The sequence below is a fragment of the Jaculus jaculus genome, chromosome 8 (assembly GCF_020740685.1).
Source record: "Jaculus jaculus isolate mJacJac1 chromosome 8, mJacJac1.mat.Y.cur, whole genome shotgun sequence".
NCBI lineage: Eukaryota > Metazoa > Chordata > Mammalia > Rodentia > Dipodidae > Jaculus > Jaculus jaculus.
The window spans coordinates 62,999-90,396 of NC_059109.1; the positions used below are offsets into that span (position 1 = coordinate 62,999).

A 27,398-nucleotide genomic window follows, 5' to 3' on the forward strand; every position below is an offset into this window, starting at 1 on the left:
CCGGGACCGGAATTTTCCAGCGGTTTCGCCTTTAGTCCTGCCCCGCGGCCGCCGTGGGCCAATCAGAGGTGAAGGGGTGGTCTCGGCTCAGAACTCTCCAGACGCTTCTGGGGTTCGCTGGAGCGGACGGGATTCGTGAGGGCTGGGCGGGGAGGGGAGGTTGCCGCTTCCGTCTCCATGGCAACGCGCCAGCCAACGCTGGGAGGGAAGTTGGGAGGAAGGGTGGGTAGGAAGAGGTGCTGGGCGACAAGACACGGCAGCGACTGGGGGATTGTGGTCTCCTATCGCGTGCTGTCCGCGGAGAACAAGCTAGAGTTTCGCCGAGGAGGCGGGCTAAAGCTAAAGCCGGGAAGACTGATTGGGCCGTGCATGTGAGTGACAGGTCGGCCTGCACCTCCTCCCTCCTCAGTAAGGCTATGCTCTGGGAGACGTTTTTCCCGTGTTAGGTTTAACAACTGGGAAAGAGTAAGATGTCGCAATATATATATATATGTATCGCACACGGGTGTGCGCACGATGGGGGTGGAGGACCTTCGGGTTCTGGAGCGTAAATAAGCGCGAGGACGCGCCCCAGGGAGGGGGAGGGGGCTTGGCCCGCAGGGACCCCGAAAAACTTTCCATAGAAAGTGGCTCTCACCTGTCACCCGGACTCTGCGGGGCTGAGGCAGGAGGATTGCCGCGAGTGCATAGGCCAATATGAGTGAAACCCTGTGTCAAAAAAAAGAAAGTGAGCCGGGCGTAGTGGCCCTGGGGAGGCAGAGGTAAGAGGATCATCCTGAGCTCAGGTCCAGCCTGAGACTACAGATCAGGGATGAAGCAAAACTCTAACCCAAAAAAAAAAAACAAAAAACAGAGAGCTAGAGAGATTCACCTTTGTCAGCCTTTCTCTCCCTCCATCCTTTTCTTTCTCCTAAATTTCTGATTCAGCCGGGCGTAGTGGCGCACGCCTTTAAACCCAGCACTTGTGAGACAGAGGTAGGAGGATTACCGTGAGTTCGAGGCCACCCTAAGACGACATAGTGAAATTCAGGTCAGCCTGAGCTAGTAAGACCTTACCTTGAAAAAAACAGAAAAAAAACATACTCATTCATTTGTTGGTAATAAGGCAAGAACTAATTTTAGAGTTGGATCCTCCGTTTCCTGTCCTGGCCGTCACTTTTATGTTAAAATGTGCAGGGTGTGAGCCTGCATTGAGGATTAGCCTGTTCTCGTGCCACAATGCATTTGAAGCAAGCCAGTGTTGCTGTACGGTTGTGGTGTAGGGACCCATGTTCTAATTTATCCTCTTAGACTTTTATCTTAGAAACCAACTAAGCCTTCTCTGTCTTTTTTGTTGTTGTATTTTTATTTTTATTAAGTTACTTGCGAGAGAAAAAAAGGTAGAGAGAGAGAGAGAGAAAGGGGGTAGAGAGAATGGGAATGCCAGGGCCTCCAGCCACCTGAGCATCTGGCTTATATGGGTCCTGGGAAATCGAACTGTGGTCCTTTGGCTTTGCAATCAACTGCTAAACCATATCTCCAGCCCATTTTTTTGTTTGTTTGTTTTGCTTTGTTTTTGAAGTAGGGTCTTGCTGTAGGCCAGCCTGACCTGGAATTCACTATGTAGTCTATGGGTGACCTCGAACTCACAGTAATCCTCCTACCTCTACCTCCCAAGTGCTGGGATTAAAGGCGTGTGCCACCATGCCGGCTATCTCTTGCTTTGAATACAATTTCATTTGGTTATTTTTTTAAACGTTTTATTTTTATTTACTTTAGATGGGGTCTGGAGAGATGGCTTAGCGATTAAAGCGTTTGCCTGCAAAGCCAAAGGATCCCGATTTGATATATATCTCTAGGCATGATAGTGCATGCCTTTAATCCCAGCACTCCGGAGGCAGAGGTAGAATTGCCATGAGTTGCAGGCCACCCTGAGACTCCATAGTGAATTCCAGGACAGCCTGGGCTAGAGTGAGACCCTACCTCAAAAAAAAAAATTAATTAAATAAGTAAAATAAAATATAAAAATAGGCACGGTGATGCATGCCCTTTATCCCAGCACTTGGGTGACAAAGTAGGAGGATCGCTGTGAGTTCCAGGCCAGACTCACACTGCAGAGTAAATTCCAGGTTAGCTTGGGCTAGGGTGAGAACCTACCTTGAAACAACATCTATAGATAGACTGACTGTGTGAGGTTAATAATAATATATAAGGCTGGGCTTGGTAGCTCATGCCTTAAATCCCAACAACAGAGATAGTATTACAGTGAGTTCAAGGCCGCCCTGACACTACATAGTGAATTCTAGGTCACCCTAAGCTAGAGCAAAACCCTACCTCAAAAAACCAAAAATAAAATAAAAATAAAGTATGAGGGGCTGACCGGAGGGCGTCAGAGGTAGGTAGCTGTGGGCACTACCATGAAAGTGGTGCGGGTCGGGATGCTTCCCAGTGGACAGTGAGGAAGGTGCGTACGGAATGAGGGCGAAACTACTCTGCCAGGGTTTAATTTTTAAATGGGACAAAGGGGTAGCATTTCTAAGAAAATGAGAATGAATAAGTCATCTTTCTTTTTCAAAACAGAAACTATATTAAGCTTACATATTTGAACATTGCACCTTCCTGCCTCCAGTACAAGCAGTTTCTCTGTTCTGTAATTAATGTGATTCACAAGAGCAACTTCAGGAACAAACGAAGTGATCCTAAGGGAAATATGATTTTTATATTGGTCTCGGGTTGCCTATGACCTCAAGAATTTTCAATGAAGGGAGTTTCATTTTAAAAAAAAAAAAAAAAAAAAGCCTTCTAAAACTTGCTAGAAAAGGGTCCATGAGAGCAGGTCAAGGCAGCCAGCCATTTCCTTTTTTTTTTCTTGTTTTTTTCGTTTATTTTTATTTGTGGGTTTTTTTTTCTTTTTTCTTTTTTTTTTTTTTTGTTTTTTTTGTTTTTTTTGAGAGCAACAGACAGAGAAAGAGGCAGGAGAGAGACAGAGAATGGGCATGTCAGGGCTTCCAGCCACTGCAAACGAACTCCAGACATGTGCGCCCCCTTGTGCATCTGGCTAACATGGGTCCTGGGGAATCGAGCTTCGAACTGGGGTCCTTAGGCTTCACAGGTGAGCGCTTAACCGCTAAGCCATTTCTCCAGCCCATATCTTCTCCCCCCCACCCCAGGTAGGGTCTCACTCTAGCCCAGGCTGACCTGGAATTCACTATGGAGTCTCAGGGTGGCCTCGAACTCATGGCAATCCTCCTACCTCTGCCTCCCAAGTGCTGGGATTAAAGGCGTGCACCACCACACCTGGTCTTCCAGCCTATATCTTAAAGAATGGTTGTGGTGGGCGGGATTGCTGTCAATGGGAGCTGGTGAGGTGGCCAACTTTGCTGCATATGTGTTTGCACCAGCCATGCTAAGTGACTCCACTAGGGGCTCTCAGTGTCCTTGATCTACAGTTATGGTCATCTATGCTCCAAAGGAGGAAGAGATCAAGACCCTAAATGAAATGTCACATAAGTTAGGTGATCCAGGTTTTGTGGTCTTTGCAACACCTGTGGTCATTGTATCCTTAATATTAATCTTTGTGATGGGACCTCGCCATGGACAGAGGAACATTCTTGTATACATAACAATCTGCTGGGTGGTTGGAGCATTTTTCAGTCCCCTGTGTGAAGGGCTTGGGCATCGCCATCAAAGCTGTTGGTTGGAAAGGCTATGCTGAAGCATCCCCTGGCCTGGCTTCTGCTGAGCCTCGTGCTCTGCATGAACACACAAATTATTTACCTAAACCGAGCTCTGGAATATTCAACATTTCCATTGTGACTCCAGTATATTATGTATTCTTTACAACTTCAATGTTAACTTGTTCAGCTATTCTTTTTAAGGAGTGGCAAGATAAGCCTGTTGATGATGTCACTGGGACTCTGAGTGGCTTCTTCACAATCATTGTGGGGATATTTTTGTTGCATGCCTTAAAAGAAGTCAGCTTTATTCTAGCCAGTTTGCTTGTGTCTTTTCGAAAAGATGACAAAACAATGAATGGTAATCTTTTTACTATGCATGAAGTTCTTAATAATAATGAAGAAAGCTTACCATGTGGAACTGAACAGCCCACTGGTGAAAATATCTCACATAGAAATGAAAATCTGACAGCTTTTTGTTTTGTTTTGTTTTTCGAGGTAGGGTCTCACTCTAGCTCAGCTCTCCTGGAATTCACTGTGTAGTCTCAAGGTGGCCTGGAACTCAAAGCAATCCTCCTACTTCTGCCTCCGGAGTGCTGAGATTAAAGGCGTGCACCACCACGCTTGGCCTAGTGGACAGCTTTTTAAGAAGGGTATGTTGGAAGGCTAATCTGTAACTCTGTTAGAAAATGATTTTGAGTATCAGAATGTATCTCCAACAAATCATGGTCCTCAAATAATGTTTTCTAAAGACAATCTTTTTTAAGCTTTCACTAGTTTGGATCAAGAAATTACTTTTCTTATATTTAAGCAATGGTAGCTCACTAAGGTGACCTTGACACAATGGCTGATTTTCATTAACATTGAATTGTAAAGGTATTTTACATTTTGGTCCTTTCTCCAAAGTCTAAATGCACTAATGACAATTTTAAGTCTATAAAGATGTTTTTATTTTTTCATTGGTGATGAAAGTCTAAATGTTTGTCATCCCCATCTCATCAATCCCTGGCCATAAAAGGGCTTTTGATTGTTTCCATACATCATCTTCAGATTTATTTTATCTGAAAATTTCACTCCTGTTTGGTGAATAATTTTAAAGTGTTTAAGGAATTCCCAAGTTACTAAATAAATGAAACTCTCTTAAAATACAGAAAAGATATTGCCAAGAAACCATCTGTGGCTTGTCCCTAAGCATCTGATCCTGTGCACATTCGATGGCTGCCTTGCAGAAGACAAGTCCCTGTTAAGTGGTGAATCCTGTATCCTCTGGGCCAGGCTCTTGGCTCTGCAGTCTGCATGGGTCTATTCTTTGGTCCATAATTCCTGGAACCTAGATTGCCATTTTTCATCAGCTCTTACACTGCTCAGGGTGCTCTCCTGATGGGTCATATCTCCAAGTGGATCTTTTAACCCTTGGGAAGGAAAATTGGAAGAGTGGGGTAATTTTTTAAATTTGGTAGTTCGTCCTAGAATAAAAAGTTTGAACAAAAAAAGAAAAGTATGAGGAGTACTAAAAAGCAGTAGTTCTGAGGAAACCACCCATAGTGGAAAAATACTGGTTGCTATATGCACATGTCTGTTTTCTTTTTTTCTTTTTTGGTCTGAGTGTAGGTCTTATTTATCTCAGTCTGGCGTTGAACTCCTGATTCTCCTGCCTCTAAGACCCCACTGCTGGATTACAGGACTGCAAACCACATCAGGCTATCCACAGGCTCTTTAGCATAAGTGGAAGGAGGCAGTGTTTGATAAAGAAATATTTCCTCTGGGCTGGAGAGATGGCTTAGCGGTTAAGCGCTTTCCTGTGAAGCCTAAGGACTCCGGTTCGAGGCTCGGTTCCCCAGGTCCCACGTTAGCCAGATGCACAAGGGGGCGCACGCGTCTGGAGTTCGTTTGCAGAGGCTGGAAGCCCTGGCGCGCACATTCTCTCTCTCCCTCTATCTGTCTTTCTCTCTGTGTCTGTCGCTCTCAAATAAATAAATAAATTGATTAATTAATTAAAAAAAATTAAAAGAAATATTTCCTCTGAATACTGCTTGGCAGGCATGTTCAAAGTTGCTTGAGTATACATGTCCACTATCAAAGCACATCTATCTTCCTGGAATCCAAGGGTCTTCAGTTGCTGATAGTTTGCTGATTGAAACTGAGGTTACAAAGATACTGCTCTGAAAATCCTCAGTATGTAGGTGGTGGTGTAGGTATGTGTGTGTGTGTTAAGTGTTGGGTAGATAATGAAAATGGGAAGGGTAGGTTGGTAGGTGAAAATTTGTTTTGTTTTGTATTTAAATGTTACTTTCCTAATGAGTCACCTCCCTGATCTAGTCAGACTGGTCAAACTTCAAGAATTTTCCATTACTCTGCAACTCTGGCTGGGGATTCCCCACACTGCCATGTTAGCTGCCCAGTGTATCAATACTTCCAGAGACCTTGAGAAACACCCTCCCTCCAGAACCCTCACCACCAACTGTGATCACTGACAGTCCTGAGGTCAGTCCTCATTTCCCCCAAATCTGCAATAATGCTTTTCAAAATATTTATTTTAATTACTTATATTAGAGATTGAGTGAGAGAGAGAGAGAATGGGCATTCTAGGGCCTCCAGCCACTGCAAGCAAACCATAAGCATGTGCCACCTTGTGCATCTGGCTTACGTGGGTCCTGGGGAATCAAACCTGGATCCTTAGGCTTCACAGGCAAGTGCCTTAACTGCTAAGCCACCTCTCCAGCCCTTGAATAAATATAAAATTAGAAAAAATAAACCCTGGGTTAAATTCCCAGCACTAAAACCACACACACACAACCAAAGTAAACTGATTCATCTTGAAATTAGGCTTCTGTTGAATTCCACATTTAGAAGGAATACAGCTCAGGTTTCTGAAGCTGGAAGAACAGTTAGGTGGTCTTACTGAAGGGGTTCCAGACTCCAGAGTGCCAGGAAAATTTTCTGTCTCTACAGTGAGAAAGAATCTTCTTCATCTGATAGTGTAGAATCTTTTCTCTTTTATCTCTAAAAATTTTTTAAATTTATTTTTAATTAATTTATTTATTTATGTTTGGTTTTTCTAGATAGGGGCTCACTCTGGCCCAGGCTGACCTGGAATTCACTACGTAGTCTCAGGGTGGCCTCAAACTCACGGTGATCCTCCTACCATGCCTGGCTTTTTATTTATTTCGAAGCAGAGAGAGAGAAAAAGAAGACATACAGAGAGAATGAGAACCAGGGCATCTTGTCACTGTAAACAACTCCAGATTCATGTGCCTCTTTGTGCATCTGGCTTTTTGGGTACTGAGAAATCTAACTCTGGTCATTAGCCTTTGCAGGCAAGTGCCTTAACCATTGATCCATCTCCCCAGCCCACCTTTTATAATTTTTTCAATATTTAATTATTTGACCGAGAAATAAAGAAAATGGGCACACTAGGGCCTCCTGTAATACAAATAAATCCTAGACACACCACATTGTGCATCTGGATTTATATGGATACTGGGGAATTGAAGCCAAACCATCAGTCTTTGCAAGCAAGCACCTTTGTGGCTTAGCTACCTCTCCAACTTCTCTCTCCTTTTTTAAAATTTATTTTTTTTTGGGGGGGGGGTTCAATGCAGGGTTTCACTCTAGCCCAGACTGACCTGGAATTCACTATGTAGTCTCAGGGTAGCCTCGAACTTACAGTGATCTTCGTACCTTGGCCTCCAGAATGCTGTGCCTGGTTCTTTTTTCTTTGTTTGAAAAATATTTCTTATATATCTGGTTTATGGGGGTCCTGGGGAATTGAACCTGGGCCATTTGGCTTTGTAAACAGGTGCCTTAACCACTAAGCAATTGCTCCAGCCCCTGGCTCCTTTTTCCTATAGGTTCTCAAACAGTCCTGATTTCTCCTTGTTCTTTTTTTTTTTTTTTTTTTTTTATGTTTGTCTGTCTTTGAGAGAGACAGTGACTATGGGTACGCCAGGGTTTCTTGCCACTGCAGACAAACTCCAGATACATGCATCACATTGTACATCTGGCTTTAAGTGGGTACTGGGAAAACGATACTAGGCTGGCAGACTTTACAAGCAAGTGTCTCCTGCAGCTGGACATGGTGGCACACACCTTTAATCCCAGCACTGGGAAGGCAGAAGTAGGACTATTGCCATGAGCTCAAGTCTGCCCTGGGATTACATAGTGAATTCCTGGTCAGCTTGGGCTAGAGCCAGACCCTACCTCTAAAAACCTTAGGGGGAAAAAAAAAAAGATGGGTAATGCTCAGCTTATCCAGAAGAAAGCAAGAGGCAACAGATATGAATCCTGGAGCCAGGCCTTTGTATGTGGGGCACAGGCAGTAGAAGGGTGGTGAGACAAACTCACTATGTAGTCCAGCCTGGCCTTGAACTCACTGTGATACTCCCGCCTCAACTTCTTAATGTTGGTAATACTGGCATGAGTCACCACACCCTGCTGAAGCAGGAATCCTTAAACTCTGGAGATTTCCAGCAGCATGGAAAAAAACTGAGAAGGAGAAGGCCTGGCTTTGTATCTCCACTGGTTTTTTGTTTTTGTTTTTGTTTTTGTTTTTTTTACAATTAAGTCTTCTTTTTGTTTTCTTTGGTTTTTTTTTTCTTTGTTTTTTTTTTTTTCCCCCTTGCGTTGGGTTCTCACTCTGGCCCAGACTGGCCTGTAATTCACTACATACTCTCAGGGTGGCCTGGAACTCACAGTGATCTTCCTACCTTTGCCCCCTACCCCACCCCCCAAGTGCTGGGATGAAAGTTGTGCGCCATCTCCTCTGGCTTGAAGTCCTTCTATGTTGAGGAAATTACCTAAGTTGCTAAATGCTCCTCTCTAAAACAGAATTAACAATGTGTATTTATCTTTTCCTTTTTTTTTTTTTTTTTTTTTTTGGTTTTTTGAGGCAGGGTCTCACTCTAGCCCAGGCTGACCTAGAATTCACTATGTAGTCTCAGGTTGGCCTTGAATTCATGACGATCCTCTTCCCTCTGCCTCCTGAGTGCTAGAATTAAAGGCGTACACCATCATGCCTGGCTAGCAATATGTATTTCAGATGGACACAGTGATACACACCTTTTATCCACTACATAACAGGCTGAGGCAGGAGGATGGCTGTGAGTTCCAAGGCTAGAGAAACACCATCTCAAAATAAACAAACAAACAAACACCAAGTACAAAGAAAACCACCCCAAACTCACAGAGGCAAACAAAAATCCAGTATGTAGTTCACAGGACGGTAGGTAATAGGTAGCACTAAGGATTAACAGCGTTGCACTTCAGTGCTGTTTCACAGGATGTGCCCAGGATTGTTCCCTCCTTGGTTGGGAATCCCATATGTGCAGCCTGACTGCTCAGAGGGTGGTGAGGTGCTGACAAGATTCGGAACCACGACTGGGACCATGGTATTACCTTGAATTAAATGTAAAAACTGCTAATGTGGGACTGGAGATATGGTTTATTTTTGTTTGTTTGCTTTTTTGGTTTTTCGCGGTAGGGTCTTACTCTAGCCCAGGCTGACCTGGAATTCATTATGGAGTCTCAGGGTAGCTTCGAACTCACGGCGATCCTACCTACCTCTGCCTCCCAAGTGCTAGGATTAAAGGCATGTGCCACCACGCCCAGCTTTGGAGATATGTTTTAAAATTTTATTTTATTTATTTAAGAGATAGAGGGAGAAAGAGATGGATTTACGGTTAAGGAACTTGCCTGTGAAGCCTAAGGACCCAGGTTTAGTTCTCCAGCTGCACAAGGTGGCGCATGTGTCTGGAGCTTATTTGCAGTGGCTAGAGGACCTGGCATGCCTGTTTTCTATCTGCCTGTCTATCCCTCTCTCTCAAATAAACTTCTTTTGGTGTGTTTTTTCTTTAAAAAAAAAATCAGGGGCTGGAGAGATTGCTTAGTTGTGGAAGGTTCCATTCCCCAGGACCCACCAAAGCAGATGCAGAAGGGGGCACACGTCTGGAGTTTGTTTACAGTGGCTGGAGGCTCTGGCATACCCATTCTCTTTCTCTACCTATCTATTTCTCTCTCTCTCTCTCTCTCTCTCTCTCAAATTGAGAGAGGGAAAAAAAAAAAAAAAGAAAAACCAGGTTAGGGCTGGGGAAATTGCTTAGTGGTTAAGCAATTTGCTTGCTAACCCTAAGGACCCAAGTTTGATTATCCAGGACCCACATAAACCTGTCTGTGTCTAGAGTTCATTTGCAGTGTCTAGAATACCTGGTGCACCCATTCTCTCTCTAGCTTTCTTTTTCTCTTTCTTTCAAATAAACAAATAAATCTTGCCCCGTGTGGTGACACATGCCTTTAATCTCAGTACTTGACAGGCCAAGGTAGGAGGATCTATGTGAATTAAAGGTCACCTTGAGACTACATAGTGAATTCCAGGTCAGTCTGGGCTAGAGCGAGACCCTATCTTGAAAAGCCAAGAAAGAAATCAAACCAAAGCAAGAAAGAAAAAAAAAAAAAAAAAAAAAAGAGCTGGGCATGGTGGCACATGCCTTTAATCCCAGCACTCAGGAGGCAGAGGTAGGAGAATTTCTGTGAGTTCAAGGCCACCTGAGACTACATAGTGAATCCCAGGTCAGGTCAGCCTGGGGTAGAGTGAGACCCTACCTCGAAAAATAAAAAATAAAAAGAGAGAGAGAGAGAGAGAGAATGTAAAGTCTCTGAGAGCATTAGGGGCAAAATGGGGTAAGTGACCACCCAGCAGCTCTCCTCCTAACACCTCCCCCCTTGTTTTTTTTTTTTTTGGCTACCCTAACCATCACCCCCTCCCTACAGCTCCTGGCAGATCCACCTAAGGCTGGCACATAGTTCATAGAATCTTGTGGATATTCAATGTAAAATGTCTGACTAAAGATGGTTAGGGGGTAAAGAGACTCTAGGGAGTCATTTGCTTGCCGAGGAATGTCCTAAGAATAATGACAGAGTTGTCCCGCCTTCCAGACCAGACAATTCCAGAAAGGTCCTGGCCCAGTCAGCAGAGCAAAGGCAAAGGCGCAGAGCCTGACAGACGGCCACAGACTCAAGCAGAAGTGGGATGCTGATGGGACCAGAGGTCGGGTGCCGCAGGCACTTTCTCCAGCAATCCCATCCCTCTGCCTCTGGAGTGCTGGGATTGAAGGCATGTGCCACCATGCCTGACCCTAGATGTTTTTTGAAACAAATAACAAAACACACACACACACACACACACAGAAAAAAAAAACAGCTGTTGCCAGGCGTGGTGGCACATGCTTTTAATCCCAGCACTCTGGAGGCAGGGGTGGGTGGATCACTTGAGTTAGAGACCACTCTGAGACTACATAGTGATTCTAGGTCAGCCTGGGCTACAGTAAGACACTATCTCAAAAAAGAAGAAGAAGAAAAAAATCCAAGTGTGGGGATGCACACCTTTAATCCCAGCACTTGGGAGGCAGAGGTGGAAGGATCACTGAGTTTGAGGCCACCTGAGACTACATAGTGAGTTCCAGGTTAGCCTGAGCTAAAGCAAGACCCTACCTCAGGAGAAAAAAAGAGGGAGAGAGAAAGAGTGTGTGTATGTATGAGAGAGGCCGATAGAGAGAATGGGTACACCAGGGCATGCAGCCACTGCAACAAATTCCAAATGGGCCACCTTGTGCAGCTGGCTTATGTGGGTACTGGGGAATCAAACCTGGATTCTCAGGCAAGCGCCTTAACCACTAAACCATTTTGGTTTGTTTGAGACAGGGTCTCACTCTGTATGTAGCCTACTGAACCTCCAACTTAGGGCATCCTGCCATGGTTTCCCAAGTGCTGGAATTTACAGCTCGAGCTACCTTGTCTTGCTTTTCTACTTTTGGAGTTGAGGCAGGTTGTCTCACTATATTGCCGGGTCTTTTCTCAAGCTGGTATCCTCCTGCCTCCACCTCCCCGGAGCTGGAATTAGAGGGGTGCACCACACCCAGTTCTAACTGACTGGAAGGAAACACTGGAAAGTTTTGTAACTTTCATTCTACTGAGCCAAAAATGTCATCATGCCTGTCTGGGTGGTGACTTGAGGGAGGCGTCCCTCCACAACTTCTCTCTGCCACCACTTCACAGTCCATCTCTGAGGGGGCCTTTGAAAGTTTGTAACAGTGGAAGACCCTCTGGAGTGACTGACTGGGTCTCAAAGCTCCCAGGCGCCTCTCCCCCACCCAACCCGTGCCCCACCCCCATACGGAGGGGAGGGACCCGCCCTCTTCTCCAGTTCCGTGACTGTCCAAGTGGAACAAGCTCTCCGGAGGGAGCTGTGGCTGACAAGCAGCTAGCTGCTTTGTGACCTGTAACACTCCCTGGAAGAGCCAAGGGCCTGGGGCGTGGCTCACCTTCACCAGGCCCTGGTCTGGTTTGGATCTCTAGCACTGAAAAATAAATTAACATAACATGTGCCATTCTGGGCTGGGGAAATGGCTTAGTGATGTAAGGCATTTGCCTGCGAAGCGTAAGGACACTGGTTCAGTTCCCTTGGACCCACATAAGCCAGATGCACAGGGGACACGTGTGTGGAATTCGTTTGCAGTGGCTGGAGGCCCTGGTGTGCCCATGCTCTTTCTCTGCCTCTTCCTCTCAAATAAATGAAGAAATAAACTTTTTTAAATGTGCTTTTTTTTTTTTTCCCCTTTGTTATTTTTACAAGGTAAGGTCTCACTTTAGCCCAAGCTGACATGGAGTTCACTCTGTAGTCCCAGGATGGTCTTGAATTCACATCCTACCTCTGTCTCCCAAGTGCGGGAATGCACCACCACATCTGGACATTCGGGTTTATTTAAAAATTTCTTGTGTTTAGCGTGGTATGTGGTGGTTTGTATGTGGTGTGCCCCCATTCACTCGGGAGGCCAAGTTCTCTAGAGTCTGCTATCACTTGAGCCCCATGATTTTCCTGGGCTTCTGTGGTCTGCGCTTCTCACAGCCCTGGGGCCACAGGCATGCATAGCCATGACAGTGTTCATGTTGGTGCTAGGGAATCAAACTCAAGGATAGAACTTCAGGCTTATGCTTGTATATGGCAAGAGCTCTTATGATTTTTATTTTAAAAAGTAGTTTATTTAGGGCTGGAGAGATGGCTTAGCAGTTCAAGCAAGCCAAAGGACCTCTGATTCCCCAGGACCCACATAAGCCGCACACACAAGGTGGTGCATGTGTCTCATTCCGTTTGCAGCGGCTGGAGGCCCTGGCGCGCCCATTCTCGGTCAAATAATTTTAAAAATACTTTAAAATATATTTCATTTATAGCAGGGTGTGGTGGCACACACCTTTAATCCCAGCACTCGGAGGTAGGAGGATTGCTGAGAGTTCAAGGCCACCCTAAGGCTACATAGTGAATGAAGGTCAGCCTGAGCTACAGTGAGACCCTACCTTGAAAAAAATATATACTACTTTGAAAGGGAGGGAGGGAGAGAGAAAAGGCACATAGAGCAAATGGGCATGCCAGGGACTCTACTGCAATGAGCTGCATCTCTCTCGTTCTCTCCCCTGGCAAGTAAATAGGAATATTAGAAAAATAGGCACGCATGGTGACACACTAATCCCAACACTTGGGAGACAGAACTAGGGCTTCCTCCAAGTTAAATTAGCTCTCAACACTCAGCTACTATAACCTCTGTTGTGTCTCACATAAGACTATCATTGTCTTAACACAAATGGACTGGACTGCAAGTGAGTAAGGCATTAGTCCTTACAAAGTGCTACTCAACGCCATGCAACACATGCAGGTCGTTCTGACCTCAACTATAAGCAGCAGACTTATAAATCTGAAGTATAATCTGCCTCTAAATTCCCGAAGTGGAAAATCAAATTACAGCAATTTAAAAACTTAGTAGGTTCAACTTTACAACACAGGAAAAGAAGCTAAACACAAGACTGTCCTGTGAAAGGCTATGGAATCACCTCAGTGCTGGGTGCAGCCAACGTAGAGATCCTCTGTGGAGGGTGGGGATAGAGTATAGGCCAAAAAAGCCTCAGGAATAAATGAAAACTCACGTGTGTCTGTTTCGAAAGGCAGGGTCTCCAGTACACACGGACCTGGAGCTCATCTCACTCCAGCACAGGCTGGTCCCAAAATTCACTGTATACCCCACTTTAGCCTCTCCAGAGCTGGATAATACACACCATGATGCCCCACCCCACGCTGTTTTATTATTTAAGCAACTTTAAATCAAAGAACTCCACTGCTTTGTTGCAAAACAAAGTATACATTTTATTTTGCATCCTTACGTTACAAAAACAAAAGTTACAACTATACAAAAAGTGGCAGTTGTGACTTAAGGGAGAAAAAGTTGATACTAAGAATACTAGTTTACACGAATGTGAAGAACACAGGTTATGTCATGACCCATACTTAACAAGTCCTAAGAATTTCAGGAAAAAAACGGGGGGGGGGGGGAGAGCAACGAGGTCCCAGGGTCCCATCACTGCGTCTGCAGGACACCATAGAACGAAGGCGTTGGGCAGTTCGTCTCTCTAATCCACCTCCTCGATGGTGGGGCCCGACCCCGAGCCTCCCTTGGGCGCCTGAGCCCCGAAGCCTCCAGCCCCGGGCCCGCCCGCACCCTGGTACAGACCGCTGATGATGGGGTTACACACCTGCTCCAGCTCCTTGCGCTTGTGCTCGAACTCCTCCTTGTCGGCCAGGGTGTTGGCGTCCAGCCAGGAGATGACCTCCTGGCACTTGTCCAGCACCTTCTTCTTGTCCGCCTCGCTGATCTTGCCCTTGAGCCCTTCATCCTCCACGGCGCTCTTCATGTTGAAGGCGTAGGATTCGAGCGCGTTCTTCGCCGACACGCGCTCGCGCTGCACCTCGTCCTCCGCCTTGTAGCGCTCGGCCTCCTGCACCATGCGCTCGATCTCCTCCTTGCTCAGGCGGCCCTTGTCGTTGGTGATGGTGATCTTGTTGGCCTTGCCCGTGCTCTTGTCGGTGGCCGTGACGTTCAGGATGCCGTTGGCGTCGATGTCGAAGGTCACCTCGATCTGGGGCACGCCCCTGGGCGCCGGGGGGATGCCGCTCAGCTCGAAGCGCCCCAGCAGGTTGTTGTCGCGCGTCATGGCCCTCTCGCCCTCATACACCTGGATCAGCACGCCGGGCTGGTTGTCCGAGTACGTGGTGAAGATCTGCGTCTGCTTCGTAGGGATGGTGGAGTTGCGCTTGATGAGGGCCGTCATCACGCCACCCGCCGTCTCCAGGCCCAACGACAGCGGCGCCACGTCCAGCAGCAGCAGGTCCTGCACGTTCTCAGACTTGTCCCCCATCAGGATGGCCGCCTGCACCGCCGCCCCGTAGGCCACCGCCTCGTCGGGGTTGATACTCTTGTTCAGCTCACGCCCGTTGAAGAAATCCTGCAGCAGCTTCTGCACCTTGGGGATGCGCGTGGAGCCGCCCACCAGAACCAGATCGTGGATCTGCGCCTTGTCCAGCTTGGCGTCGCGCAGCGCCTTCTCCACGGGCTCCAGGGTACCCCGGAACAGGTCCGAGCACAGCTCCTCAAAGCGTGCGCGCGTGATGGACGTGTAGAAGTCGATGCCCTCAAACAGAGAGTCGATCTCCAGGCTGGCCTGCGTGCTCGACGACAGGGTCCTCTTGGCCCTCTCGCAGGCTGTGCGCAGCCGCCTCACGGCGCGCTTGTTCTGGCTGATGTCCTTCTTGTGCTTCCTCTTGAATTCCTCCACGAAGTGGCTCACCAGCCGGTTGTCGAAGTCCTCGCCGCCCAGGTGCGTGTCGCCCGCCGTCGCCTTCACCTCGAAGATGCCATCGTCAATCGTCAGGATGGACACGTCGAACGTGCCGCCGCCCAGGTCGAAGATGAGCACGTTGCGCTCGCCCTTGCCCGACCTGTCCAGGCCGTAGGCGATGGCGGCCGCCGTCGGCTCGTTGATGATGCGCAGCACGTTCAGACCCGCGATCACGCCCGCGTCCTTAGTGGCCTGGCGCTGCGAGTCGTTGAAGTACGCGGGCACCGTGATCACCGCGTTGCTCACCGCGTGGCCCAGGTATGCCTCGGCGATCTCCTTCATCTTCGTCAGCACCATCGACGAGATCTCCTCCGGATAGAACGCCTTCTCCTCGCCCTTGTAGGTCACCTGCACCTTGGGCTTGTCGCCCTCGCTCACCACGCGGAACGGCCAGTGCTTCATGTCCGACTGCACCACCGCGTCGCCGAACTTGCGCCCGATCAGCCGCTTGGCATCGAACACCGTGTTCTGCGGGTTCAGCGCCACCTGGTTCTTGGCCGCGTCCCCGATCAGCCTCTCCGTGTCCGTGAACGCCACGTAGCTGGGGGTCGTGCGGTTGCCCTGGTCGTTGGCGATGATCTCCACCTTGCCGTGCTGGAACACGCCCACGCACGAGTACGTGGTGCCCAGGTCGATGCCGATCGCCGTGTTCTTGGCCATGTCGCCGCCGGATGCGCGCTCGCTCTCTGGAAGGTTTGTCGGGCCCCGAACCGCCGGGTTTGCGCCTGTGGCTCGCTGCGTTCCCGCACCCCAGACAGCACCCGCCCTATTCGGAATACAGCCCTCGCTGTCCGCCCGGCGCCCGGGCGGCCTTTTATATAACGCTCCGCGTCGTCCCGCCCCTAGCCCCGCTCGACCAATCACCGAGTTGGTTGAGGCAGCCGGGACCGGAATTTTCCAGCGGTTTCGCCTTTAGTCCTGCCCCGCGGCCGCCGTGGGCCAATCAGAGGTGAAGGGGTGGTCTCGGCTCAGAACTCTCCAGACGTTTCTGGGGTTCGCTGGAGCGGACGGGATTCGTGAGGGCTGGGCGGGGAGGGGAGGTTGCCGCTTCCGTCTCCATGGCGACACGCCTGCCGCCGCTTGGAGGGAAGTTGGGGAGGAAGGTCTGCGCCCCGCCTGGCGCAGAGTTGTGGGCAGTTTGTTGCGCTCACTGGACGTTTCCAATCGGGGTCACGCTGTAGGTGACCCCGGATGTGCTGCGGGCCAGGTGTAGGGGCCACGGGTGTGTCTGGTGACGTCGTCCCCTCCGGTCGCGTTACAATGGCCGGGCTGCCTCTGACCTCACCCGCTAATTTAGGAATCCGAGTCACTGGTGCAGGGCCAGCTCAGAATTTCCGGGCCGGGCGGGGTGGGGGGTGGGGGGACTCGGGCTGAACCGTCGGATGTTTCTGGAACTCCTCCTCCCTCGCAGAGATCCAGTAACCCCAAGGTTTCCAAGCTGGAGCGAAGGCGCCGAGATTTCAGGTGAGCCGTGCAGGCTCTGAAACCCGGGGGCCTGGAGTGAGGAAGAAGGAAGGGCTACTAGGTTCATGAAGATTGTTATTTTTATTTTTTTATTATTATTTTGTTATTTTTGAAGGTAGCATCTCACTCTAGTCCAGGCTGACCTGGAATTCGCTATGTAGTCTCAGGGTCGCCTCAAACTCATGGCGATCCGCCTTTCCTCCCTAGTGCCACCGCTCTGCTCTCTTTCTTTCTTTATCGTTTTATTATTTTATTTGAAATGAGAGAGCTAATGGATACTCCAGGGCCTCTGGCCACTGCAAACGAATTCCAGATGAATGCTCCATGATGTGCAGCTGACAGCTGACTAACGTGGGACCTGGAGAATCGAACCTGGGTCCTTATGCTTTGCAGGCAAGCGATTTAAGTGCTATGCCATCTCTCCAGCCCCTGAGAAACTCTTAATTTGTTACTGCCTCCAGAACTCAAGGGTTGTGTTAAAGAGCATAACGACTGGGTGTGGTGGCATACACCTTTGATCCCAGCACTAAGGAGGCTGAGGCAGAAGCATGGCTGCTACTTCAAGGCCAGCTTGGGTTAGTGAGATCCCTGTCGAAATCGGCTACGCAGAGAGTCTGAAGAATAAATATTAGGATAGAAAAACTGCCTGAACTTCTTTGGAAATCTTCAAGGCCAGCATGGTGGCTCAACCCTCTAATCACTCAGGAAGTGGAGGCAGGGGGATGGTCTGGTCCAACTCACTTTCGGTGGGTTCTTACTAGAGGGGAAAAGAGCAAAGGAAGTAGAAACCTGCTAAACCCGAGGGAGGCTGGGAACTGTGGCAGGAGTCCCTGAGTCTTCTGAGGAGATAGTGGTGGTCCCACAATAAACTATAATAAACACAGGTTTAGGAACAAGAATGTTGAATTCCTCCCTGGGAGAAATTGAGATTGAGGACACACACTCTTTGAGATACCACCGTCTGCCTTTGTCCAGGGAGCATTTTGCCATGGGGCAGGGTCTGCATATATATGTACACCTACATTCATAGGTGCTTCATAGCAGCCAAGAGGTGGACGCACCCAGTGTCTATGGAGAGATGTGCGCATAACATGAAAGTGCACACAGACGACAAAAGCTATTCAGTCTTAAAAAGATGTTCCCAGGGCTGGAAAGATGGCTTAGAAGTTAAGGCGTTTGCCTGCAAAGCCAAAGGACTCAGGTTCGATTCCCCAGGATCCACGTAAGCCAGGTGCACAAGGGGGCACATGCGTCTGGAGTTTGCAGTGGCCAAAGATCCTGGCACACCCATTCTCTCTCTCTCTCCTTGCCTATTTTTGTATCCCTCTCTCTCAAATAAATAAATATATTTTTTTAAAAATTATGTTCCAGGCTGGGCGTGGTGGCGCACGCCTTTAATCCCAGCACTCAGAACGCAGAGGTAGGAGGATCCACATGAGTTCAAGGCCACCCTGAGACTACATAGTTAATTCCAGGTCAGCCTGGGCCAGAATGAGACCCTACCTTGGAAAAAGAAAAAAAAAAAAAAAAGATGTTCCCAGGGGGCTGGAGACTTGTCTGCAAAGCCTAAGCACTCAGGTTCAATTCCTCAGAACTCAGGTATGCCAGATGTACATGGTGGCACATACATCTGGAGTTCATTCACAGTGGTTAGAGGCTCTAGTGCACCCATATTCATATTCTCTCTCTTTAATAAGTAAAAAAAAAAAAAAAAAGATGTTCCCAAGCATGCCCATCATTAATAAAAGTTAAGGACATTATGCTAGTGAAATAAGACAAGGTACAAAAAGCACAAGCTACAAATGTGGGATAATTCCACCGAGATGGGATACTAAGGGTAGTCAAGGGGCTGGAGAGAGGGCTCAATGGTTAAAGGTGCCTGTTTGCAAAGCCTGACTGTCCAGGTTTGATTTCCCAGCCAGATGCACAAAGTGAACCATGTGTCTGGGTATTTCTGTGCAGTGACAGGAGGCCCTCACACAGGCAATCTCTCTCCTTTCCCCAATAAACAAACAAACAAACAAATATGTGTGTATGTATATGCTTATATATATATGTGTGTGTATACACACACACGCACATATATTTTTTCCCCCAGAGGTAGGGTTTCACTAGTCCAGGCTGACCCAGAATTCACTATGTAGTCTCAAAGTGGCCTTGAACTCACAGCACTCCTTCTACCTCTACCTCCCAAGTGCTGGGATTAAAGGCTTGCAGCACCATGCCAGGCTCCAGTAAATATTTTAAGCCAGGTGTGGTGGCATACACCTTTAGTCCCAGCACTCAGGAGGCAGAGGTAGGAGGATCACTATGAATTCAAAGGCCAGCCTAGGAATACAGAGTGAGTTCCAGATCAGCGTGGGCTAAAGTGGCACCCTACCTTGAGGTTGGGAGAAAAGAGTTATCAAATTAATAGACTCTTTCTGTAAAACAATCCCAGTCAATGGTGAAAAGAACAAAGAGATGATTAGCAAACCCCTGTGTGTATTCTCATCTGTATTCCCTTCCTAAGTGGGATGCTGAGGGAATGCCTGCTCTGTGGTAGCATGGGTAACCAACATAGGAGAGCCATTAAAAAATTTTAGCCAGGCCATCATGCCTGTCTGGCCTCTCATTTCTTATCACATGAATTAAGCTTTTTTCTTCCTTTTCTTTTTACACATTGTTATTCCAACTGTCATTTTATATTCTCAAAAACTAAATTCAGGAAAATTAAGAACGACTTGCAAAAGATACTGAAGTTGGCCAAAGCAGTAGCACAATTTTTCATTTTGGATAAAGCACTGTGTGAATAGCTGTGCCAAGTAGCCAGGATCCACCTTCAGAAAAGTGTTTTTTTTGTTTGTTTGTTTGTTTGTTTTTAATTTATTTATTTTAGAGCGACAGACACAGAGAGAAAGACAGATAAAGGAAGAGAGAGAATGGGCGCGCCAGGGCTTCCAGCCTCTGCAAACGAACTCCAGACGCGTGCGCCCCCTTGTGCATCTGGCTAACGTGGGACCTGGGGAACCGAGCCTCGAACCGGGGTCCTTAGGCTTCACAGGCAAGCGCTTAACCACTAAGCCATCTCTCCAGCCCAGAAAAGTGGTTTTATCCTGGGCACCTTGGGGCGTGCAATTCCAGTTGCTCCCAAAACCTGCAGATCTCTCAGGGACAGTGCTAAAATAGACTGTAATAAACAATACAAGCAAATTGTACTGTAGTTCTATAAAAGTTGTTACACTCAATGAATCCCTGGGAAACGTTTTAAAACTAGCGAACAGCTTCTGGCCACTAAGAAAAGCTCATAGAACAGCTGGTGAGAAATAATTATTGCTGGTGAGTTCTGTGACTATTTGTATGACTTCAGATCACTATACCATTTTTTTTTTTGGCCCCCAAACTAAAAGTACTTTCATCTTCTGACAATGTCTATGTCTATGAACACCACAGCTCAGCATCTGCTCAGGTCTGGGAGGTGACAGCTCCCCTATCCATCAACTCCTGTGGCATCTTGGCTTTCATTAAATTCCTCCAGAAGGGCTAGAGCGATGGCTTAGAGGTTAAGCACTTGCCTGTGAAGCCTAAGGACCCCGGTTCGAGGCTCGATTTCCCAGGACCCACGTTAGCCAGATGCACGGGGAGGGGGGGGGGGCGCCGCATGCGTCTGGAGTTCGTTTGCAGTGGCTGGAGGCCCTGGCACGCCCATTCTCTCTCTCTCTCTATCTCTATATCTATCTATCTATCTATCTATCTATCTATCTATCTATCTCTATATATCTCTCTATCTCTATCTCTGTGTGCCTCTCTCTTGTCTGTCACTTTCAAATAAATAAATAAAAATAAAAATAAGCAAAATTTTAAAAAATTCCTCCAAAATATAAGAACTTTAAATTGTATTTAGAACATTTGTATTTTTTACAATCCTTATACCTTCAAAATGAAGATTAATAAGTTATTTAGAATAAACTCTTTTGTGGATTTTTACCAACAAAAAAAATTTAGCCAGGAGCTGGAGAGATTGCTTAGTGGTTAAGGCGCTTGCCCGCAAAGGTGAAGGACCCAGGTTTGATTACCCAGGACCCACATAAGCCAGATGCATAAAAGGGAGTTCATTTGCAAAGGCTGGAGGCCCTGGCGCACTCATTCTCTCTCTCTCTCTCTCTCTCTCTTTTTCTATCTGCCTATCAGTCTCTCAAATAAATAAATAAAAATAAACACTTTTAAAAATCTGCCCAGGGTGATAGTACATGCCTTTAATCCCAACACTCAGGAAGCAGAAGTAGGAGTATCACCAAGAGTTCCAGGCCACACTGAGACTACATAGTGAATTCCAGGTCAGCGTGAGCTAGAGTGAGACCCTATCTCAAAAAAACAAAAACTACAACAACAAATTTTAGCCGAGTGTGATGGCGCATGCCTTTAATCCCAGCATTAGGGTGGCGAGGTAGGAGGCTTGTGATGAGTTTGAGGCCATCTTGAGACTACAAAGTGAGGCCCTACCTCGAAAAACCAAAAAAAAAAAAGTGGCCTGGAGAGATGGCTTAGCAATTAAGGCACTTACCAGAAAAGCCAAAGTACCCAGGTTCAACTCCCCAGATGCACAAGATGGTATATACATATGGAATTCATTTGCGGTGACTAGAAGCCCTGGCCTGACAACCCTCTCTGCCTGTTTCTCTTCCTTCCAAATAAATAAATTAATATTTTTGTATATTTTATTTTTAAGTTTTTTTTTTAATTTTTTATTTATTTATTTGAGAGCGACAGACAGAGAGAGAAAGACAGATAGAGGGAGAGAGAGAATGGGCGCTCCAGGGCTTCCAGCCTCTGCAAACGAACTCCAGACGCGTGCGCCCCCCTTGTGCATCTGGCTAACGTGGGACCTGGAGAACTGAGCCTCAAACCGGGGTCCTTAGGCTTCACAGGCAAGCGCTTAACCGCTAAGCCATCTCTCCAGCCCTGTATATTTTATTTTTATATATTTATATATTTATTTATTTGACAGAGAAAGAGGGAGAGAAAGAATGGGCCTCCAGCCACTGTGCATCTGGGTAATGTGGGTCCTAGGGAATCGAACCTGGGTCCTTTGGCTTTGCAGACAAATGCCTTAACCGCTAAGCAATCCCTCCAGCCCAATAATTTTTTTTTTTCATTAAAAAGAGCTGAGCATGGTGGCACACACCTTTTGCCTCAGCACTTGGGAGGCAGAGGTAGGGGGATCTCCATGAGTTTGAGGCCAGCCTGGGCTAGAGTGAAATCCTACCTCAAAAAAAAAAAACAAAAACAGAAAAAGACCAAAAAAAAAAAAAAATCAAAAGAAAGTATTCCTATTACATAAGAGTTCCATTTAGGGATGAATGTAGGACAAGGTCCTTATTCACGATTTCACCATGTCTGTGAGCGAGGGTTCAGGATGAACAGGGGGCAAGTTTGGCAGTGCACTGCTGTTTGACAAGCCTGTCCTACCATAGACACTACAGAAATAGAAACACTCCAGCAGCCAGGGGTTATCCTGAAACACCCTTACTCACTTGAGCAGGACGACTGCACATGGGTCTTAGGGTTAAAAATGCATCCACTGGAGGTATGGCTTAGTGGTATAGCATTTACCTAGCATGACAAGGCTCTGGGATCATAGCTCCCTAGCACCACAAACAAGTGAACCCACAACCAATCAATCCTAAAGGTAATTTAAAGAATAAAGACAATAAAGGTTAGCTGAGCGTAGCTTTTCTTTTCTTTTTCTTTCTGTTTTTTTGTTTTTTGTTTTTCAAGGTAGGGGTTTGCTCTAGCCCAGGCTAACCTGGAATCCATTAAGTAGTCTCAGGGTGCTTCAAATGATCTTCCTTTTTTTTTTTTTTTTTTTTAAAATCTCTGCTTCCTCTAGTGCTCATATTAAAGGCGTTCACCACCATGCCTGGCTGTTTTTTTGTTTTGTTTTGTTTTTTTCTGAGATAGAGTTTCACATTAGCCCAGGCTGACCTTGAACTCACTCTGTAGCCCCAGGCTACAGGCTGGAACTTGTGGGGATCCTCCTGCCTCAGCCTCCCAAGTGCACCACCACACTCAGTGGGAGTAGATATACTTTTAAATTTTTATTTATTTAAGAGAAAGAGGCAGTGGGAGAATGTGCACACCAGGCTCTCTAGCCACTGTAAAAGATCTCCAGACGCATGTGTCACCTTGTGTATCTGGCTTACGTGGGTCCTGGGGAATCAAACCTGGCTCCTTGGGTTTCATAGGCAAGCACCTTAACAGCTAAGCCTGAGAGTAGGTATCTTGACAGTGTTTCTGTCATGTTTTTCAGAGTAGAAGACTAGTATGTGTAAACTACTCACATCAGATGGGTTTAAAATTGCAACATAGCACACAAATGTGAATGTTTCCTTTCTCTCCTCTTTCTTTCCTTTTTTATTTATTTATTTTTTTTCATCTGAGGCAGGGTCTCACTCTGGCTCAGGTTGACCTGGAATTCATTACATAGTCTCAAGGTGGCCTCGAATTTAGTGATCCTACCTCTGCTTCCCCAGCGCTGGGATTAAAGGCGTGTGCCACCACGCCCGGCTGTTTCCTTCTCTTGAAAAGGACTAAACGTGCACCCTTAGAATGTATGAAAAAGCTCAAACATTAGAATGAAGAAAAACAGCCCAGTATAGTAACTCATACCTGTAATGTGAGCTCTGCAGAGGCTGAGACAGGAGGATTGCTATATAAATTTGAAGCCAGCTTGGACTAGAAGGTGAATACCAGGCCAACCTTGGTCAGAGAGAGACTCCGTCTAAAAACAAGACAAAAACACCAAGTGAGAACACTTGAAGGCTCTCTCTCCAGGAACTCTTTTTATCCTGTCTGAGGCTCGTGGTCCTCAGCTGTGTCTATTTTCATGTTTTATACTTTTAAGAAAATTGATTAATAAATTATTTTTGTTTGTTTTGTTTTTCGAGGTAGGGTCTCACTTTGGTGCAGGCTGACGTGGAATTAACTATGTTGTCTCAGGGTGGCTTCGAACTCACAGCGATCCTCCTACCTCTGCCTCCCAAATGCTGGGATTAAAGGCGTGCATGCACCACCATGCCTGGCTTAAGTATTGTTTAATATTTGTTTATTTTCAAGCAGAGAGAGAGAGAGAAAGTAAGTAAGTCTGGGTGCACCAAGGCCTCTAGAAGATATTGCAAATGAACTCTGGACTCATGGGTACTGGGGAATCAAAGCCAGGTAGTCATTAGGTTTTGCAGGAAAGCCCTTTAACTGCTTAGCCATCTCTCCACCCCTTAAATTTCTTCTTTAATATTTAATTTTTATTTATTTATTTGAGAGACAGAGGGAATGGGTGCACCAGGGCCTCCAGCCACTGCAAACGAACTCCAGATTCATGTGCTACCTTGTGCATCTGGTTTATGTGGGTACTGGGGAATCGAACCAAGGTACTTTGGCTTTATAGACAAGCACTTTAACTGCTAAGCCTTCTCTCCAGCCCCCACCGCTTAAATTTTATAATAAAATCACTTGCTACCCTAAATAAAATTAAAAAGTACTCTGCCAAAATGGTATCATTATTTCTCTGCAGGCCTCGGAAAACCATGTCTGCTAATAAGGGAATGGCCATAGGCATTGACCTGGGTACCACGTACTCGTGCGTGGGCGTGTTCCAGCATGGCAAGGTGGAGATCATCGCCAATGACCAGGGCAACCGCACGACCCCCAGCTATGTGGCGTTCACCGACACAGAACGGCTCATTGGAGACGCGGCAAAGAACCAGGTGGCCATGAATCCCCAGAACACTGTCTTTGATGCCAAACGTCTGATTGGCAGGAAGTTTAATGACCCTGTTGTACAATCTGATATGAAACTTTGGCCATTTCAAGTGATCAATGAGGGAGGCAAGCCTAAGGTGCTGGTGTCCTATAAAGGAGAGAAGAAAGCTTTCTACCCTGAGGAAATCTCTTCAATGGTACTGACTAAGATGAAGGAGACTGCAGAGGCTTTTTTGGGTCACTCTGTCACTAATGCTGTGATCACTGTGCCCGCCTACTTCAACGACTCACAGCGCCAGGCCACCAAGGACGCAGGTGTGATTGCGGGACTCAATGTGCTGAGGATCATCAATGAGCCCACAGCTGCTGCCATCGCCTATGGTTTAGACAAAGCAGGCCAAGGCGAGCGACATGTTCTCATCTTTGACCTGGGTGGCGGCACGTTCGACGTGTCCATCCTGACTATCGACGACGGCATCTTCGAGGTGAAGGCCACAGCAGGCGACACGCACCTGGGTGGCGAGGACTTCGACAACCGGCTGGTGAGCCACTTTGTGGAGGAGTTCAAGAGGAAGCACAAGAAGGACATCAGCCAGAACAAGCGTGCCGTGAGGCGGCTGCGCACAGCCTGTGAGAGGGCCAAGAGGACCCTGTCGTCAAGCACACAGGCCAACCTGGAGATCGATTCTCTGTTTGAGGGCATCGACTTCTACACGTCCATCACCAGAGCCCGGTTTGAAGAGTTGTGTGCAGACCTGTTCCGTGGCACCCTGGAACCCGTGGAAAAATCTCTTCGAGATGCCAAGATGGACAAGGCTAAGATCCATGACATTGTTTTAGTGGGTGGCTCCACGCGCATCCCTAAGGTGCAGAGACTGCTTCAGGACTATTTTAATGGACGTGATCTCAACAAGAGCATCAACCCTGACGAGGCAGTGGCCTACGGGGCAGCGGTGCAGGCGGCTATTTTAATGGGTGACAAGTCTGAAAAGGTACAGGATCTGCTCTTGTTGGACGTGACACCCCTGTCTCTAGGACTGGAGACAGCGGGCGGCGTGATGACCATCCTCATCAAGCGCAACTCCACCATCCCCACGAAGCAGACGCAGATCTTCACCACGTACTCGGACAACCAGCCTGGAGTGCTGATCCAGGTGTACGAGGGCGAGAGGGCCATGACGCGCGACAACAACCTGCTGGGGCGCTTTGACCTTACTGGAATACCTCCTGCACCCAGAGGAGTTCCTCAGATAGAGGTGACCTTTGACATCGATGCCAATGGTATTCTCAATGTTACAGCTATGGACAAGAGCACGGGCAAAGCCAATAAGATCACCATCACCAACGACAAGGGCCGCCTGAGCAAGGAGGAGATTGAGCGCATGGTGTTGGATGCTGAGAAATATAAAGCTGAGGATGAGAGCCAGAGGGATAAAATCGCTGCTAAAAATGCCTTAGAATCCTATGCTTTTAACATGAAGAGCGCTGTGAGTGATGAAGGTCTGAAGGGCAAGATCAGTGAGTCTGATAAGAAGAAAATCCTAGACAAATGCAATGAGACCCTTTCCTGGCTGGAGGCCAACCAACTGGCTGAGAAAGATGAATTTGATCACAAGAGAAAGGAATTGGAGCAGATGTGTAATCCTGTCATCACAAAACTTTATCAGGGAGGATGTACTGGGCCTACCTGTGGAACAGGGTACACCCCGGAAAGACCCACAGGCCCTACCATTGAAGAAGTAGATTAATCCTTTCTCGAGCTGGAGGGTGCTAGGGTGACTCTAGGTGAATTTTATTCCTTTCATCTTCAAACATCGTTAACAATTCTTGAATTGAATGGATTTGAACCTAATTGACCATCCTCTGGAATTATGATGGAGAAGTCTCATATACCATCTTTTGATACACCAACATCTTACCTATAATCCTGAAATCAACCTTTAGGAAATTGAAGCCCCTCTTTGAACCAACTAATGAGTTGGAATGTCTGATATTTATTTCCAGCCATGCAACCTTTCTCCTTCCTGTGTGGATAGTTATTTGCCACTCAGTAAATTTGTTCCCAAAGAAAATGACTACTGATGCCCTTTGTTTGCTTGTTTCTTTGAGACAGCATATCCCTGGCTGGCCTAAAACGATGTAGGATAGGCTGACCTTGACCTTGAACTTAATTTGGCGGGGATACTATTCTTGTACCTCCCGTGTGTTTGGGATTTATAGGCATACAGAACCATGGCTAGCCTTCCTTCTTTGGTTTGCCGAGGTAGGGTCTTGTTCTAGCTCACACTGACCTGGAATTCATTATGTAGCCTCAGGGTGGCCTCGAATTTATGGCAATTCTCCTACCTCTGCCTCCCCATTGCTGGGATTAAAGGTGTGTGCCACCATGCCTGGCCTGGCTAGCCTTTAAAAAAAATTTATTTTATTATTATTTTTTTTATTTATTTTGGTTTTTTGAGGTAGGGTCTCACTCTAGCTCAGGCTGACCTATAATTCACTATGTAATCTCACTATGTAAACTCATGGCAATCTTCCTACCTCTGCCTCCCAAGTGCAGGGATCAAAGGCATTATGCCACCATGCCCAGCTAACTTTTACTTTTTATTTTTTTAATTATTTTTTTCTTTATTTATTTGAGAGAGAGAGAGAATGGTCGTGCTAGGGTCTCCAGCCGCTGCAAACGAACACTCCAAATGTGTGTGCTCCTTTGTGCATCTGGCTTATGTGGGTCCTGGGGAATCAAACCTGGGTCCTTTGGCTTTGTAGGCAAGCACCTTAACCACTAAGCCATTTCTCCAGCCCCCTATTTATTTTTTTATTTCCTTTTTT

General features: G+C 46.9%; 2 protein-coding genes and 1 pseudogene across 4 annotated transcripts; 2 read left to right on the top strand and 1 right to left on the bottom strand.

Annotated features, from left to right (window-relative positions):
- The first annotated feature begins 253 nt into the window (after positions 1-253).
- Hspa1l (heat shock protein family A (Hsp70) member 1 like) lies at positions 254-26,576 on the top strand. 3 transcript variants are annotated; one of them, XM_045157829.1, is made up of 2 exons: positions 254-371; positions 24,382-26,576. In XM_045157829.1, coding segments are annotated over exons 1-2 (1,938 nt in total). In that variant the 5' UTR covers positions 254-369; the 3' UTR covers positions 26,318-26,576. The 3 variants fall into 3 exon arrangements, with proteins under 3 accessions (XP_045013764.1, XP_045013765.1, XP_004671916.1); XM_045157830.1 differs by having other exon boundaries at positions 264-382; XM_004671859.3 differs by lacking the exon at positions 254-371 and adding an exon at positions 16,765-16,832.
- Positions 3,317-11,911, top strand: LOC101608286 (annotated as a pseudogene).
- On the bottom strand, positions 13,815-16,171 carry LOC101608196 (heat shock 70 kDa protein 1B). The gene has a single exon (XM_004671858.2). It carries the CDS (start codon positions 16,026-16,028, stop codon positions 14,103-14,105), a length of 1,926 nt encoding a protein of 641 aa, XP_004671915.2. The 5' UTR covers positions 16,029-16,171; the 3' UTR covers positions 13,815-14,102.
- Positions 26,577-27,398: the final 822 nt, after the last annotated feature.

Excerpts from the sequence above, each read along its gene's own strand:
- LOC101608196 (XM_004671858.2), bottom strand. The coding sequence starts at position 16,028 with ATGGCCAAGAACACGGCGATCGGCATCGACCTGGGCACCACGTACTCG.